This window comes from Rhododendron vialii, chromosome 4a, assembly GCF_030253575.1.
Source record: "Rhododendron vialii isolate Sample 1 chromosome 4a, ASM3025357v1".
Taxonomy (NCBI): domain Eukaryota; kingdom Viridiplantae; phylum Streptophyta; class Magnoliopsida; order Ericales; family Ericaceae; genus Rhododendron; species Rhododendron vialii.
The window spans coordinates 34,700,951-34,713,450 of NC_080560.1; the positions used below are offsets into that span (position 1 = coordinate 34,700,951).

At 38.8% G+C, this 12,500-nt stretch overlaps 2 protein-coding genes across 9 annotated transcripts in view; one reads left to right on the forward strand and one right to left on the reverse strand.

Annotated features, from left to right (window-relative positions):
• Positions 1–1,369: 1,369 nt before the first annotated feature.
• The window catches only part of LOC131322860 (uncharacterized), a 37,999-nt gene continuing 26,868 nt past the window's right edge, over positions 1,370–12,500 (reverse strand). For 5 of the 8 annotated variants that reach the window (XM_058354392.1, XM_058354393.1, XM_058354395.1 and 2 more), the window contains 4 exons: positions 8,425–8,561; positions 8,253–8,333; positions 7,903–8,008; positions 1,370–1,833 (listed from right to left, as the gene is read on the reverse strand). In XM_058354392.1, coding sequence (XP_058210375.1) covers positions 1,762–1,833; positions 7,903–8,008; positions 8,253–8,333; positions 8,425–8,561 — 396 coding nt within the window. In that variant the 3' untranslated portion in view covers positions 1,370–1,761. Of the gene's footprint in view, positions 1,834–7,902; positions 8,009–8,252; positions 8,348–8,424; positions 8,562–12,500 lie in introns of those variants that run through there. The other 3 variants (XR_009198980.1, XR_009198981.1, XR_009198982.1) reach the window with 3 other exon arrangements.
• LOC131322864 (uncharacterized) lies at positions 4,859–6,914 on the forward strand. Its single transcript, XM_058354410.1, has 3 exons — positions 4,859–4,959; positions 5,072–6,195; positions 6,403–6,914. Exons 1-3 carry the CDS (start codon positions 4,942–4,944, stop codon positions 6,440–6,442), a joined length of 1,182 nt encoding a protein of 393 aa, XP_058210393.1. The 5' UTR covers positions 4,859–4,941; the 3' UTR covers positions 6,443–6,914.

Below are 12,500 nucleotides of genomic sequence, written 5' to 3' on the forward strand. Positions count from 1 at the left end.
AATTTCGAGTCCCACGGGAAACAGATTTAGGGTTCAGGGCTATAGATAATCGCTGAATCCTCTGTTAATTAATATATTAACACCTCGTTGATGTATACCGTATGACAAATAAAAATTATTCTACAGACACACTCATATATTCGTGAGGATCCACACACTACACCATTACTGTGTGTGGAACCCACACACCCATGTGAGGGATATGTGTATTTAATGGTGAAATAAATTGACTTTTTTTGCTAAAAAGTGATTATTTTCCAAAAATTTTGGGTAAATTTTTTTTTTCACACTTTTCTGATTCCTCTCGTTGAGACGAATCAATAATATACAAAAGTTTTGGCACAAAATTTACAAATGCGAAAAAAATTCAAACAAGGACAAAACCAACTTATTTTCTTAAGAGTTTAGGAGCACTCACCCTAAGTGTGTACATGGGTGTTGTTATAGCATTTTTGCATATTTATCTCCCAATACGTTTTTTTTTTATCAAAATATATTGACCACCCTTTTTTTTTATGACTGATCTTAATGGAAAAATGAGATCCGATCAATATTATTTTTGTGTGTATAAAGTACTCAATTTAAAAGTTGTTTTGATAACTTAAATTCAGCGCTTAAAATTGAATTAAATAAGTAATAAGTGATTAAGTATGTTTGATAACAATATTTTACATTGCTTAACAAATTAAGTGCAAATATAGGCAGACTTGTGGACCATCTTTGGGGTTGGTTTAAGGCCGATTGAATGCAGATTCATTTCAGTTTCATGTTCAATTTTCGAGGCGTTTCAACTGAAGTTGGTGGGAGTGAGCTATTTATGATACTCCTGCCTACTTTTTGAAGTTTTTTAAAACCTCAAGTTAATACCTGATTTGAGATTCTTGAAGTGATTGATGATGATAATTAGTATTACTGTTAGAGTAGTTTTACTAAACATGATTTACTAGACATGTTGAAGATGATCCATGCCAATTGCACATAAACTATCGGTCACACCAAAACTCGTTACCTACCGATACCGTTACATAGCGGCCACCAATATTTCAAACCATGCCTTCGGATGGAATTTTGCCACATACTACATGCTTTTGTATAAGCACACAACTTGAGGGTAATAATACACGATGTGTCATAGTGATGTGGATGCCCATGGAAAATGGGTGGTTATAGCAAACGAGCAACAAAAGATCAATTGACAGTTTAAAAAAAAAAAAGTGAAATAAAAAAAAATACGTATGTTTTCGGACTTTTCACGTGGTAACTGGGCCTCTTGCCTCGATACCTATACAAACCCATAGATTCAAGAATCTACAAACAGCCTGTGTTGTTCAAAAACCAGCACATCTTGGAATACATTTGAAAACACGACGGACCAATCATGTCCTAGAATCACCTTAAATCTAAGTTCCTCCAAAGTATGAATATTTCATCCTCTAAATCCGCTCAATGGTAGACAATTCCCAGTGTCCAAAGCATAATTAGAAGAAACAATTCTTTTGCACAAATCAAGCAAAGACCCAAGTGAGAAAACTCGGCCTAAAAAAATCAGCAAAATGTCATTCAGAGGTAATGCATAATGTGGTCATTCTGTATGATCACGAGGGAAGTAAATCAAACCGCCCCACAAAACATGTGAAAGAAACAAGAAAGCATTGAGACCTAAATGAACAAATTTTTCAAGGCTTGAACAGGTCTGATTCATCTCCAGAGGATCACATGAAAACTTGAAGTAGAAAGGTTTGATCTACTTGTCAAGGATTATCAATAAGCAGAAGGTATGCCCTTGTATGGATTGCCCAGTGCACAGACATTGCCAGGACGCGAGAATACGATCTACAATAGAAGGGAATTCAAGCACTTTCTTTAGTTCTAACGCCAATTTTTGTACGAGTTGGTAGCAGTGACGAGTAGTGCTACATGTACCGACCTCCCCGGTACCGAAATCGTACCGCCGGCCGCCGGTGGGCCGTCTCCGGCCACCGGACGGCCGATCCGAGCCGTCCAAAAATTTTAAAAAAAAAAAACGAGGGGGCCTACGCGGGAATCAACGGCATCCGAGGTGTGTAAGGTTCTTGATCCGAGCACCCTTTTTTCGTGTATATATGTATATTCCGCGAATATACATATATACACGAAAAAAGGGTGCTCGGATCAAGAACCTTACACACCTCGGATGCCGTTGATTCCCGCGTAGGCCCCCTCGTTTTTTTTTTTTAAAATTTTTGGACGGCTCGGATCGGCCGTCCGGTGGCCGGAGACGGCCCACCGGCGGCCGGCGGTACGATTTCGGTACCGGGAGGTCGGTACCAATATCATTTCTGGTGACAAAGACAGATACCCACAAATAAGCAAAATAAAATCATGCAACTGCTGCCAATCAATGGATTATGCAGATGCGTTTGGAACATAGACGAAAGAAAGGGTTCCTCAGTTTGCTTCTTACCAGGGAAGGGAAAATAGGGGGAAAAACCAAGAGAAAATATGCGTAGTCATTTTTTCCTCCCATTTCATTTCTTATATGTTTCTCTTTTCCTTTTGCATTTTCTATGTTATCTCAGATACCTTCCTAGTTATTTCAGATCCTCTATCCTCTCTTGTCCATTTAATTTAGGGTAAATTTCATTTACCTCCCCTGAGGTTTCCGACAACCCCAGATGCCTCCCCTCCTTTTACTGAAATTGCACTGTCCTCCCTTATGGGCCCCAAATGTTAGACCGGAGTTAACGGAGAGGGGTAAATGAGCCATTTCAACCTTACCCAACCTTTCAAAAAAAAAGCCTTACCCTACTCCCTATTACGTATGGAGATGAAATTCATCAGACTAAAACCCATTCTTTCGAGAATTGAGACTGCCTTCTCCAAATAGACGACCACGTGGTTGCTTTCTTCTCACTCTGTACGCCAAACACGTCTAATCGGAGGCGACGGGTGTGAAACAACGGGAACAACAAAGGGAGAAATGGCGGGAAGGCGAGATGAAGATATGGCGGGAGATCCATGGGTATGCTCCAGTAGAGTTCTATATAAGTGTACGTGGGTGAAGTTCTTCAACAGGTATGAGATCTATGTCTTAATTTCCCTGTTAGAGTCACCGATCAAAGTGAGTTGTAGAGGTAAAGAGAGTTAATTGCGCAAGTTTCGTACATTTAGGGTTCCTTCTGTTTTTAGTTTTTTTTTCGTTTGAGGTTACCGTTACAATAACTGTGGATAGCAAGGAAAAAAAATCTACTGATTGTAAGCACAATCAATCACTCTCTAATTTTTTGGTAACCTTAAAAATTTTCAAAGATTTTTGCATGTATTATTGAGTAAGCTAAGCATCTTGATGTCTTTGGTAATATATTTTTTTTTTGATTTGATCTTGATGTATCTGGTTGTTGTGTGAAATAATTAGGGATCTTATTCGTATTCAATGAATTTGGTCTCTTTTGTCGTTCTGTGCTATTAAATGCTAAGATGAGCTTAACTTTGTTTTTCTTTAATTGCCAAGTATGGGTTCTGCACTTTACTTTGACATAAATGTACACTTTGATGGAAAAGTTTCAAGGATAAAAAACATTGAACCCCATAAATATGGTTACATGGACTTGCTGGATGATGTCTCCTCTAGGTCATTTAATCATTTACCATTTGATAGGGGTTTTACCATCAAAATGTATGGTTACAAACCTGGAACTAATGAGAGAATGGATGTGAGTTCTGACTTAGATGTCATTGAAATGTTTAGGTTCTACTGTAATGTTAGTGTACTTGACCTGCATGTAGAGGTGTGTGATGTGGAAGGTCCTCCGTTTCCTTACATTCCATCTACAACTGATACAACACTTTCATTTCCCTCAGTTTCTACAAATCCACATGAGTGTGTAAATGTTGAGGATGACAGCAGTGATCATGAGTGGTCTAAAAATAGTCTAGATATAAGTGATAAGGAAGTGGAGTGGGATGATGAGAGCAGTGAGGAGTTGGGTATGGGTTTGAGGAAGACATAGAGGTCAGTAGTGATGGAATGTCTGAGTATAGTTCAGGTGATGATGGTGGTAAGGAGTCTAGTAGTGATTCTGATATAATAACGTATGGCCCTACTTTTCAGCCCTTTGATCCTAACAAATGTGGAGAAGAGTTTTAGGTAGATGCTAGGGGGAAAATTAGGCTTGCTGCAGGTCTGCTTTATGGTAATGCTACCAAATTTAGAGAAGTTTTAAAAGAGTTTACCATTCAAGAGGGTTGCAAAATAGTGAGGGAAAAAAATGAAAAAACTAGGATCACATGTAGGTGTGCTGTCGTGGGTTGTAAATGGAGGATTCATGTATCCCCTTTGGCTGATGGTGTCACTTTTAAGATAAAGACATATAGGGGAGAGCATACTTGTATAAGTGAAACTAGTAATTTTGAGGCAAACTCAACCTGGATTGCAAAAAAGATGGCGAATGAATTAAGGGCAAATCCGAACATGTCCTTAGACTGTATGCATGTTTTGCTTCACCAAAAATATGGCATTGAAGCTTCTAGAATTCAACTTTATAGGGCAAAGAGAAAGGCCTTAGAGGTTATTGAGGGTAATCACAGTGATTCATACCCACTGTTGACCACATATGCTTCAGAGGTTAGGAAGAGTAACCCAGGGAGTCTTGTGAAGATTCAATGTGACAGATTGACAGAAACTCATAATCCTGTGTTCAAGAGGTATTTCATTTGTTTTGAGGCCATGTGAACTGGATTCATGGAAGGTTGTAGGCCTTTTATTGGAATTGATGGTTGTCACTTAAAAGGAGTGGTGTGCTTTTGGCTACCGTAGCTCTAGATGGGAATAATGGTTTGCTCCCCATAGTAGTGGGTACTGTGGGTGTGGTGTAAAGTGAGGGGAGAGACAGCTAGGCATTCTTCATAGACCACTTGCATACAGTCATTGGTGCGGGTACTCATGCAAGGGCTTGGACATTTATGTCAGACCAACAAAAGGTATACCATTTGATTTCTTATGTTATCATTTTGCTCTCTCTTGTGATTCATAGCTTCACATTTTGACATATGTTTTATTCCCTGTTTCATTTTGTTTGTCATGTTCCTTTAGGGTTTGGACAAAGTCATAGCTGAAATGGTACCAGAGGCAACTCACAGAACCTGTGCTAGACATCTCTTCAATAACTTCAAGAAGAAGCACCCAGGTTTGCTCCTTAAAAAGTACTTTTGGCAGGCTGCTAGGGCATACAATGAGTTAGAATTTGGTTATGCCATGGAATCTATAAAGAGTATTTCAGTTGAGGCTCATAAATGGCTTTCAGAAGTGTCTACTGTCTGGTCTATGCATGCATTCAAAGAGGCTGTAAAAAATGACCACATTACAAACAACTTAGCTGAGTCATTTAACCATTGGGTTGGTCCCTTGAGGTTTAAACCAGTTTTAACCATGTTAGAGGGAATTCGTACAAAGTTAATGACTAGGCTGCAAAAAAGGTATGAGAAAGGACTGCATTGGACTGGGACAGTAGGACCCCATGTTAGGAAAAGGTTGCAGAAAGCGCAAGTGAAGGGGAGAAACTCTACTACACTTTTGTCTGCTGGTGGTGATGAGTATGATGTATTAGAGGATGGGGTTTCCCATCATTTGCACTTGAATGCACATACATGCACATGTAGGGAGCAGCAAATCTTTGGAATACCATGTAGGCATGCGGCTACAGCCTTAACCCATAAGAGAGCTAACCTGGAAGATTATTGTGACATGTACTTCCACAAAGATTATTACCTCAAAGCACATGGAGGTATAATTCATCCAGTTCCAGATCAAACTAGGTGGATTAATGCAGGTGGTGATATTGTGGAACCTCCACCTTTAAGGAGATTGCCCGATAGGCCAAGAAAGAGTAGGAGAAAGGCTGTTGATGAGCCAGAGGCAGGCACAAGTCAGTCTAAAAGGTCACAGACAGTCAAGTGTTCAATTTGTCTAGAGTTTGGTCATAATAAAAGGTCTTGCCAAAGAGCTCCAGTGAGAAGAAGGATTGGTTCCAGGATTGAAGCCACACCAACTGCAACTGAGGTGATGGATTATATTTCGTATGTTCATTTGGTTTCACTTTCAAAAATTATGTTATTTAATTGCATCATTCATGTCTTTGTGAACCAACACCCAATCCACCACAGGGATTGTCACAAGCTGAAGGGTGTACTCCTGTTTCCTCTGTGGGAGTTTTTCAGGTTAGACTAACATTGAACTTTACTTAATGTTTTTTTTTTTGATAAGTCACTTTACTTAATATTTTTTTTTATATGTAATTTTGTGTGACTTCTCCTCTTCTTTTTAAAATGAAGAAAGGATATTCCAAGAGCAAACTTTACTTCATGTTACTTATACAGAATTTGTATCTGTTGAGTAGTCTAACTCTTCTACTTATATATCTGTAGAGGGGCAGAGGCAGAGGCAGAGGAAGAGGAGTGGTCTTGAGCAGGGGAAGAGGAAGAGCTACGGTACTTGGTAGAGGAAGGGGAAGATCAAGGGGCAGGGGCAACAACAACAATTGCAACTGAAGTGAAGCTAAGGTGGTTTTGGTCATGAAGTCCTCTTTTGTCTACTTCTATATATCAGCTGTGGTTATATATGAGTGCTCACACCTTTTGTCTTTTGTTGGGTGAGCACTAAGTAAATGTTAAAGGTCACACCTTTTGTTTCTTCTTGGGTGACCAGCTGTAATGCTCACACCTTTTGTTTTTTGTTGGGTGAGTTGCTATTAGCCTATTAGATTAGTCATGTTCTGCTTTTTCATGTTATCTTGCACTATGTTGAAATTGGTCATGTAGTTAAAAGGGCAAGCACTAGGCCTTTTGTAGCTTGCTCATTTAGCTCTTTTGTATGTGTCCAATGAGACTTTTGTCTGGCATATGTCATATGTGGCACAATGATCAATGGAAGAGTTAGTATTTAGTATACATGAATTTTTTTACTTTTGTCTGGTATATGTAATATGTGGCAAAATGATCAATGGAAGAGTTAGTATTTAGCAGACATGATTTTTTTTACTTTTGTCTGGTATATGTAATATGTGGCACAATGATCAATGGTATTTTTTTTGTTTTGATCAAAAAGAGTTAGTATTTAGTAAACATGAATTTTTTTCCTGTTGGGAATTTTATATCAATGGCCAACTGCCTTACTTGTAGTATTTATGAATGGTCAAAATTTTATGCTCATTAGAATGGGGTAAATTAGGGAATGGGTGCAAACACTAAATGATATCAGCAAGAATCGTCAGTCAACTAGATGGACAAATAACGGCAAGATTAATCTGAAATCCAAACCATTACCTCAAGGGAGGACAGTGCAATTTCAGTAAAAGAATGGGAGGCATTTGGGGTTGTCGGAAACCTCAGGGGAGGTAAATGAAATTTACCCTTTAATTTATTTTGTTTGTCGTACATTGCACGACAATAAGACAATGCAACCTCCCTTTTATTGTATCAACACATGATGCTATTTTCGCACATTCCATAGATTCACGATAGTTAGGGTACATTAAAAAAGTGGACAAGGACACAACTTAATAGCTCTTTTATTGCATCAACACGCTGCTCTTCTTTCTCACAATCTCTTTCATTTCTCCTTTTCTTGCTTACTTTAGTGCAACTGTTTCACTTCCACAAGTTCTACACAACCTACGCAAATTCTTTCTCAAGCTAAAAACCAAAATTTGTTCTGTAATAACTCTGCTTTGAATTCCAATGAATGGTTATTGCAACTACTTTTGTTTGTATCATCAATCTCTCGAACTAATGATGCCCACACGTAAAAAACGTTTTTTTCTTCATGCATACAAATTAGACTTGATGGAAGGACGGCTGATACTTTCAAACAATTTAAACAAGAGGATGGAACACAAACAGCAATAGTATGAAGACCGAGAGTAATACCTGGTAGTTTCCAAGTGTATTTGATTTAAAGCCAGCTGCACAATAATCAAAATAATACTCCCATGTCCGGATGAACTTTTCATTGAACCCCAATGCCATGATTGCGCTAAAAACACCAATATAAATGCTCAAGAATCAATCTCTACAATATTTCAAGGACTTAAAAACCAATCATACTAGTCGTATGATTAGCAAATTCAAGTGTTTTATACCCTTCTAATCCTAGCTAGGTTCACATGAAATTCATATGTCACGGCAATAAGATGTATTAATACATAATTCTGTAGTTCTAGTGGTAGACTGTATACGGTTGTAATTGTGACAGGCATCAAACTGTTTAGTTTCTTTACCTCTGTTGCTCTAGGAAGTTATTCCTCCAACATCGGAGTGTTTGGTGGTAATGTATCCCTATGTTTTCCAGGTGCTCAACACTGCACTCAAAGCACTTCATTAGAGATTTTGAAGTGTGTTGTGAACAGAAATAACAACAAATTACAAATTAGAAGAACAATGTTTGCTTACCAGAGCCTGGATGAAGCAGCCATTGCTGATGTTATTCTACTCAATGAAGGTAGGCATCCACCTGGGAAAATATATTCCCTTATAAAATCCGAGCTTTGCCTGTACTCATCGTACCGCTCATCTGGTATTGATATGAACTATGAAAAAATCAACCATTCTTATCCGTTAGCAAAATGGTCAATGTTAAATCCGATGTCAATTTAGCCTGCATGTCATCTTTTCACTATTTCACAAGTTACTTGTGTGGAAACTAGTGTACACTTATTGTATTTCTTGTAATAGTTTAGGGGCTCTTATGTAAATATAGAACTCTTGTACCCTAGATATAAGTTTGACGTTTTTTGGTGGCTGAATATAATTGAATATACTTTCTGCAAACTTCTTCTCGCTGCTGCCGCTGCTGTATACTGGTATTTACATGGTATCAGAGCATACTCCAATCCAAACCTCTTCAAAGGATTAGGTTTTGTTCGAGTTTTGATCTCAGGTAGGAGTATTAATTCTCTTTTCTTGTCCTAGTCTTGATCTGTTTCCAGAACCTCTTCAAAGGTTTAGGTTTTCTTTGTTCGAGTTTCGATCTCAGGTTTATTCGGTATTTTCGAATGGCTTCTGATAGAGGGGAAACCTTGGCTGTAAAGTTAGATGGGAAAAATTATTCAATTTGGCAATTCCACTTTCAGTTCTTTGTTGAGGGAAAAGGGTTGTGGGGTTATGTTGACGGAACTGAAGCAATACCTAATGCAACTGATGTTAAAAAGACAAGTGAATGGAAGGTGAATAATGCTAAAGTTGTTTCATGGATTTTGGGGTCGGTGGATACCAACATTAGAATTCCCATGAGAGGACTTCGTACAGTGAAAGAGATGTGGGATTACCTTGAGAAGGTGTACCAACAATCCAACCTCGCACGAAAATTCCAGATTGAGAATGATATTTTTTGCTATGACCATGGTGAGAAAAGTATCCAGGAATATTATGCTGGCACTGTTGAATATTATTGGTCTGTTGTCTTGTATTGTAAAGTAGTACGTAAGGTTGAAAGTAGCATGTAAGAAATAAATGCTAATGTGGAAAGTAAAGTATGTTATCAAAAGTAATAAATAGGGACGTGGCAGGCATGATGTAAGAACAGTAATGTTCAATTATATATGGTACTATTCCATGATGTAATGAATGATGTATATAGGTGTACTGTTACCAACTCCTTATGCCTATAAAAGGAGGGCTTTGCCTATTGTAAGAACCAAGCTAATGAAGTCAGTGTTTTCCTAATATATCTTGTGTCTTGTTCTTTTTCTTTGATCCTAACCTACTTTGTGTTTGTACCCACTTCGTGTCTGCTAATTTATGGATTTATGGGCTGAATATGAGTTTGTGAACCTGGCAAATATGACCAATGCTTGTTGTATACAAAGCCTCAAGAACGTGTACGATGAGAGGAAAGTGATGCAGTTTTTGATGAAACTGCGATCTGATTACGAGAATATTCGGGCGAACATTTTAAATCATGGGACGCTTCCAACAATGGATATGGTTTTGGGAGATGTCCTTCGTGAAGAGACAAGGATAGCAACACAAGCTACTCTGGAAGGGAAAAGGACTGTAGAGTCAGTTTTCATTGCCAAACAGGGCTAAGGAAAACCTCTTCCAAAGGATTTTTCAAAGACACAATGTTTCGAATGCAAGGAGTTTGGCCATGTCGTATCACACTGTAAAAAGAAGAACACTTGTGTCTATTGCAAAGAGGCTGGCCACATTGTGACGGATTGTCTAGATCTTCAACAAAAAAGGAGCAAAAATTTCAACCGAAAGAAATCAAATCATTGTGTTTACCATGCCGCGAGCGTTCCATTGGATGGGTCGGGTAATAATGCAAAGTTAACTGCATCCTCTTCTAGTAGCTCCGACACAGTGGGATGTCAACCAACACCGATTTTTGATGATATTCGACAGTTGGTACAAAGCTCTGTATCCTCGGCTATTTCCTCGGCTTTCTCTGCTATTGGCTTGTCTGGTAAAAATTCTCATCTATCTCCGGTAATCAATCCTCTTTGGATAATTGACTCGGGTGCATCCAATCACATGACTGGAATACATGCGAGTCACTCGTCCGCCAAACCTTATTCAGGACATAACCAGATCCTTACAACAAATGGTGACAAGTTGGAAATCGTAGGAATAAACAACCTATCTTTGTCTGTTACACCTAAATCCTCTTTCTATTTACCCAATGTTTTAAGCCTACAACTAATCTTGTTTCTGTGGGCCAACTTGTTGATGATGATCACATTGTTTCTTTTTCTCGTGATGGATGTCTTATACAGGACCGTCGCACTGGGACAGTGAAAGGGAAGGGTCGTAGGATTGGTCGCCTGTTTGCTTTGGAGTTTAAGAGGCCAACCAGTGGCACTTGCTTATTTACTCATTCTGATTCTAATGTTTCTGTTTCCAATAAAATTTGGCATATGTGGCACCGTAGGCTGGGGCATCCTAATGCCAAAAAGCTAGATAATTTGTTTAGTTCCGGTTTTTTGAAACATAATCTTTCTTCATTGGGCAGTATTAATAAATCTTGCATTAGTTGCGCTTTAAGTAAAAGTGCCCATTTGCCTTTTCCAGTGCATTCTGATGTTAAAACTTCACCCTTTGATTTGATTCATAGTGATGTATGGGGTCCTTCTCCCGTTCTGTCTAGACTAGGGTATAGATATTTTGTCTTGTTTATTGATGATTGTACTCGTTGTACATGGGTATATTTTATGCGTCACAAGTCTGAAGTGTTCTCTCACTTCAAAACTTTTTTATCTATGTGTCGAACTCAATATGACGCAACAGTCAAATATTATCGGGCAACACCAAGAAAGATAAAAATTCTCCGCTCTGATTCAAGGGGAGAATACATGGTAACTGCGTTTCAAAATTTTTTGAAAGCCGAGGGAATTCAATCACAAAGAACATGCCCTGATACTCCTGAACAAAATGGCGTTTCTGAAAGGAAAAATCGCCATATTGTAGCAGTTGCAAGGACCTTGATATCAGATTCGAATATACCTTCTACATTTTGGGTAGAGGCTGTATCCGCATCTGTATATCTCATCAATCGCCAACCTTCATCAGTCTTGAAAGATAAGTCTCCATATTGCTCATTGTTCGGTCATGATCCTGATTATTCTCGATTACATGTTTTTGGATGTGTGTGTTTCATCCATCTCCCACCTCATGAAAGGACGAAATTATCTAAACAAGCTGCCATGTGTGTTTTCGTTGGATATAGTCCTGATCACAAGGGTTTCCAATGTTATGATCCTAGCATTCGCCGCATACGCATCTCCCGTCATGTTATCTTTCTTGAAAGCATTTCATACTATACATCTATTGTTCGATCCTCTAACTCATCTCTTCCTATATTGCCTGATTTTTCGGATTCATGTGTGTTGCCGCTGGATCCTATTGAGGATAATACAGCAAGTGCTACTGATGCCACAAAGCAATTGTTGGTCTATCAACGTCGGAGAAAAACAGACCATCCTACAGCCTCTCCTTTTCACCAACCAGAGCAAGGTCAGTCTTCTTCATCCGAACTTGTAAGTTCCCTCGTTCCTTCCTCTACTTTTATTGAACCAGTTGCATTGAAACAACTGTTCCATTGCGTCGCTCTACTCATCCCACTCGTCCTCCTGATCGGCTTAGTCTTCTAGCACATCATTCTTTGTTTAGTTCTTTGGATTCTATACATATTCCTACTTCTTACCAGCAAGCAGCTAGTGAGCCTTGTTGGAAGGCAGCCATGGATGCAGAGCTAAGTGCTTTGCTCGAAAATGACACATGGGATATGGTGCCTTGTCCTCCCAACACTTCTATTATTGGCAGTAAATGGGTCTTTTCGGTTAAATTGAATTCAGATGGTAGCATTGATAGATATAAAGCTAGACTTGTTGCATAGGGGTATAAACAGGAGTATGGAATTGATTATGAGGAAACGTTTGCTCCAGTGGCTAAAATGACTACGGTTCGATTGCTTGTAGCCCTTTCCGCTATGTGAAAGTGGACTATCTTTCAAATGTATGTGAAAAACG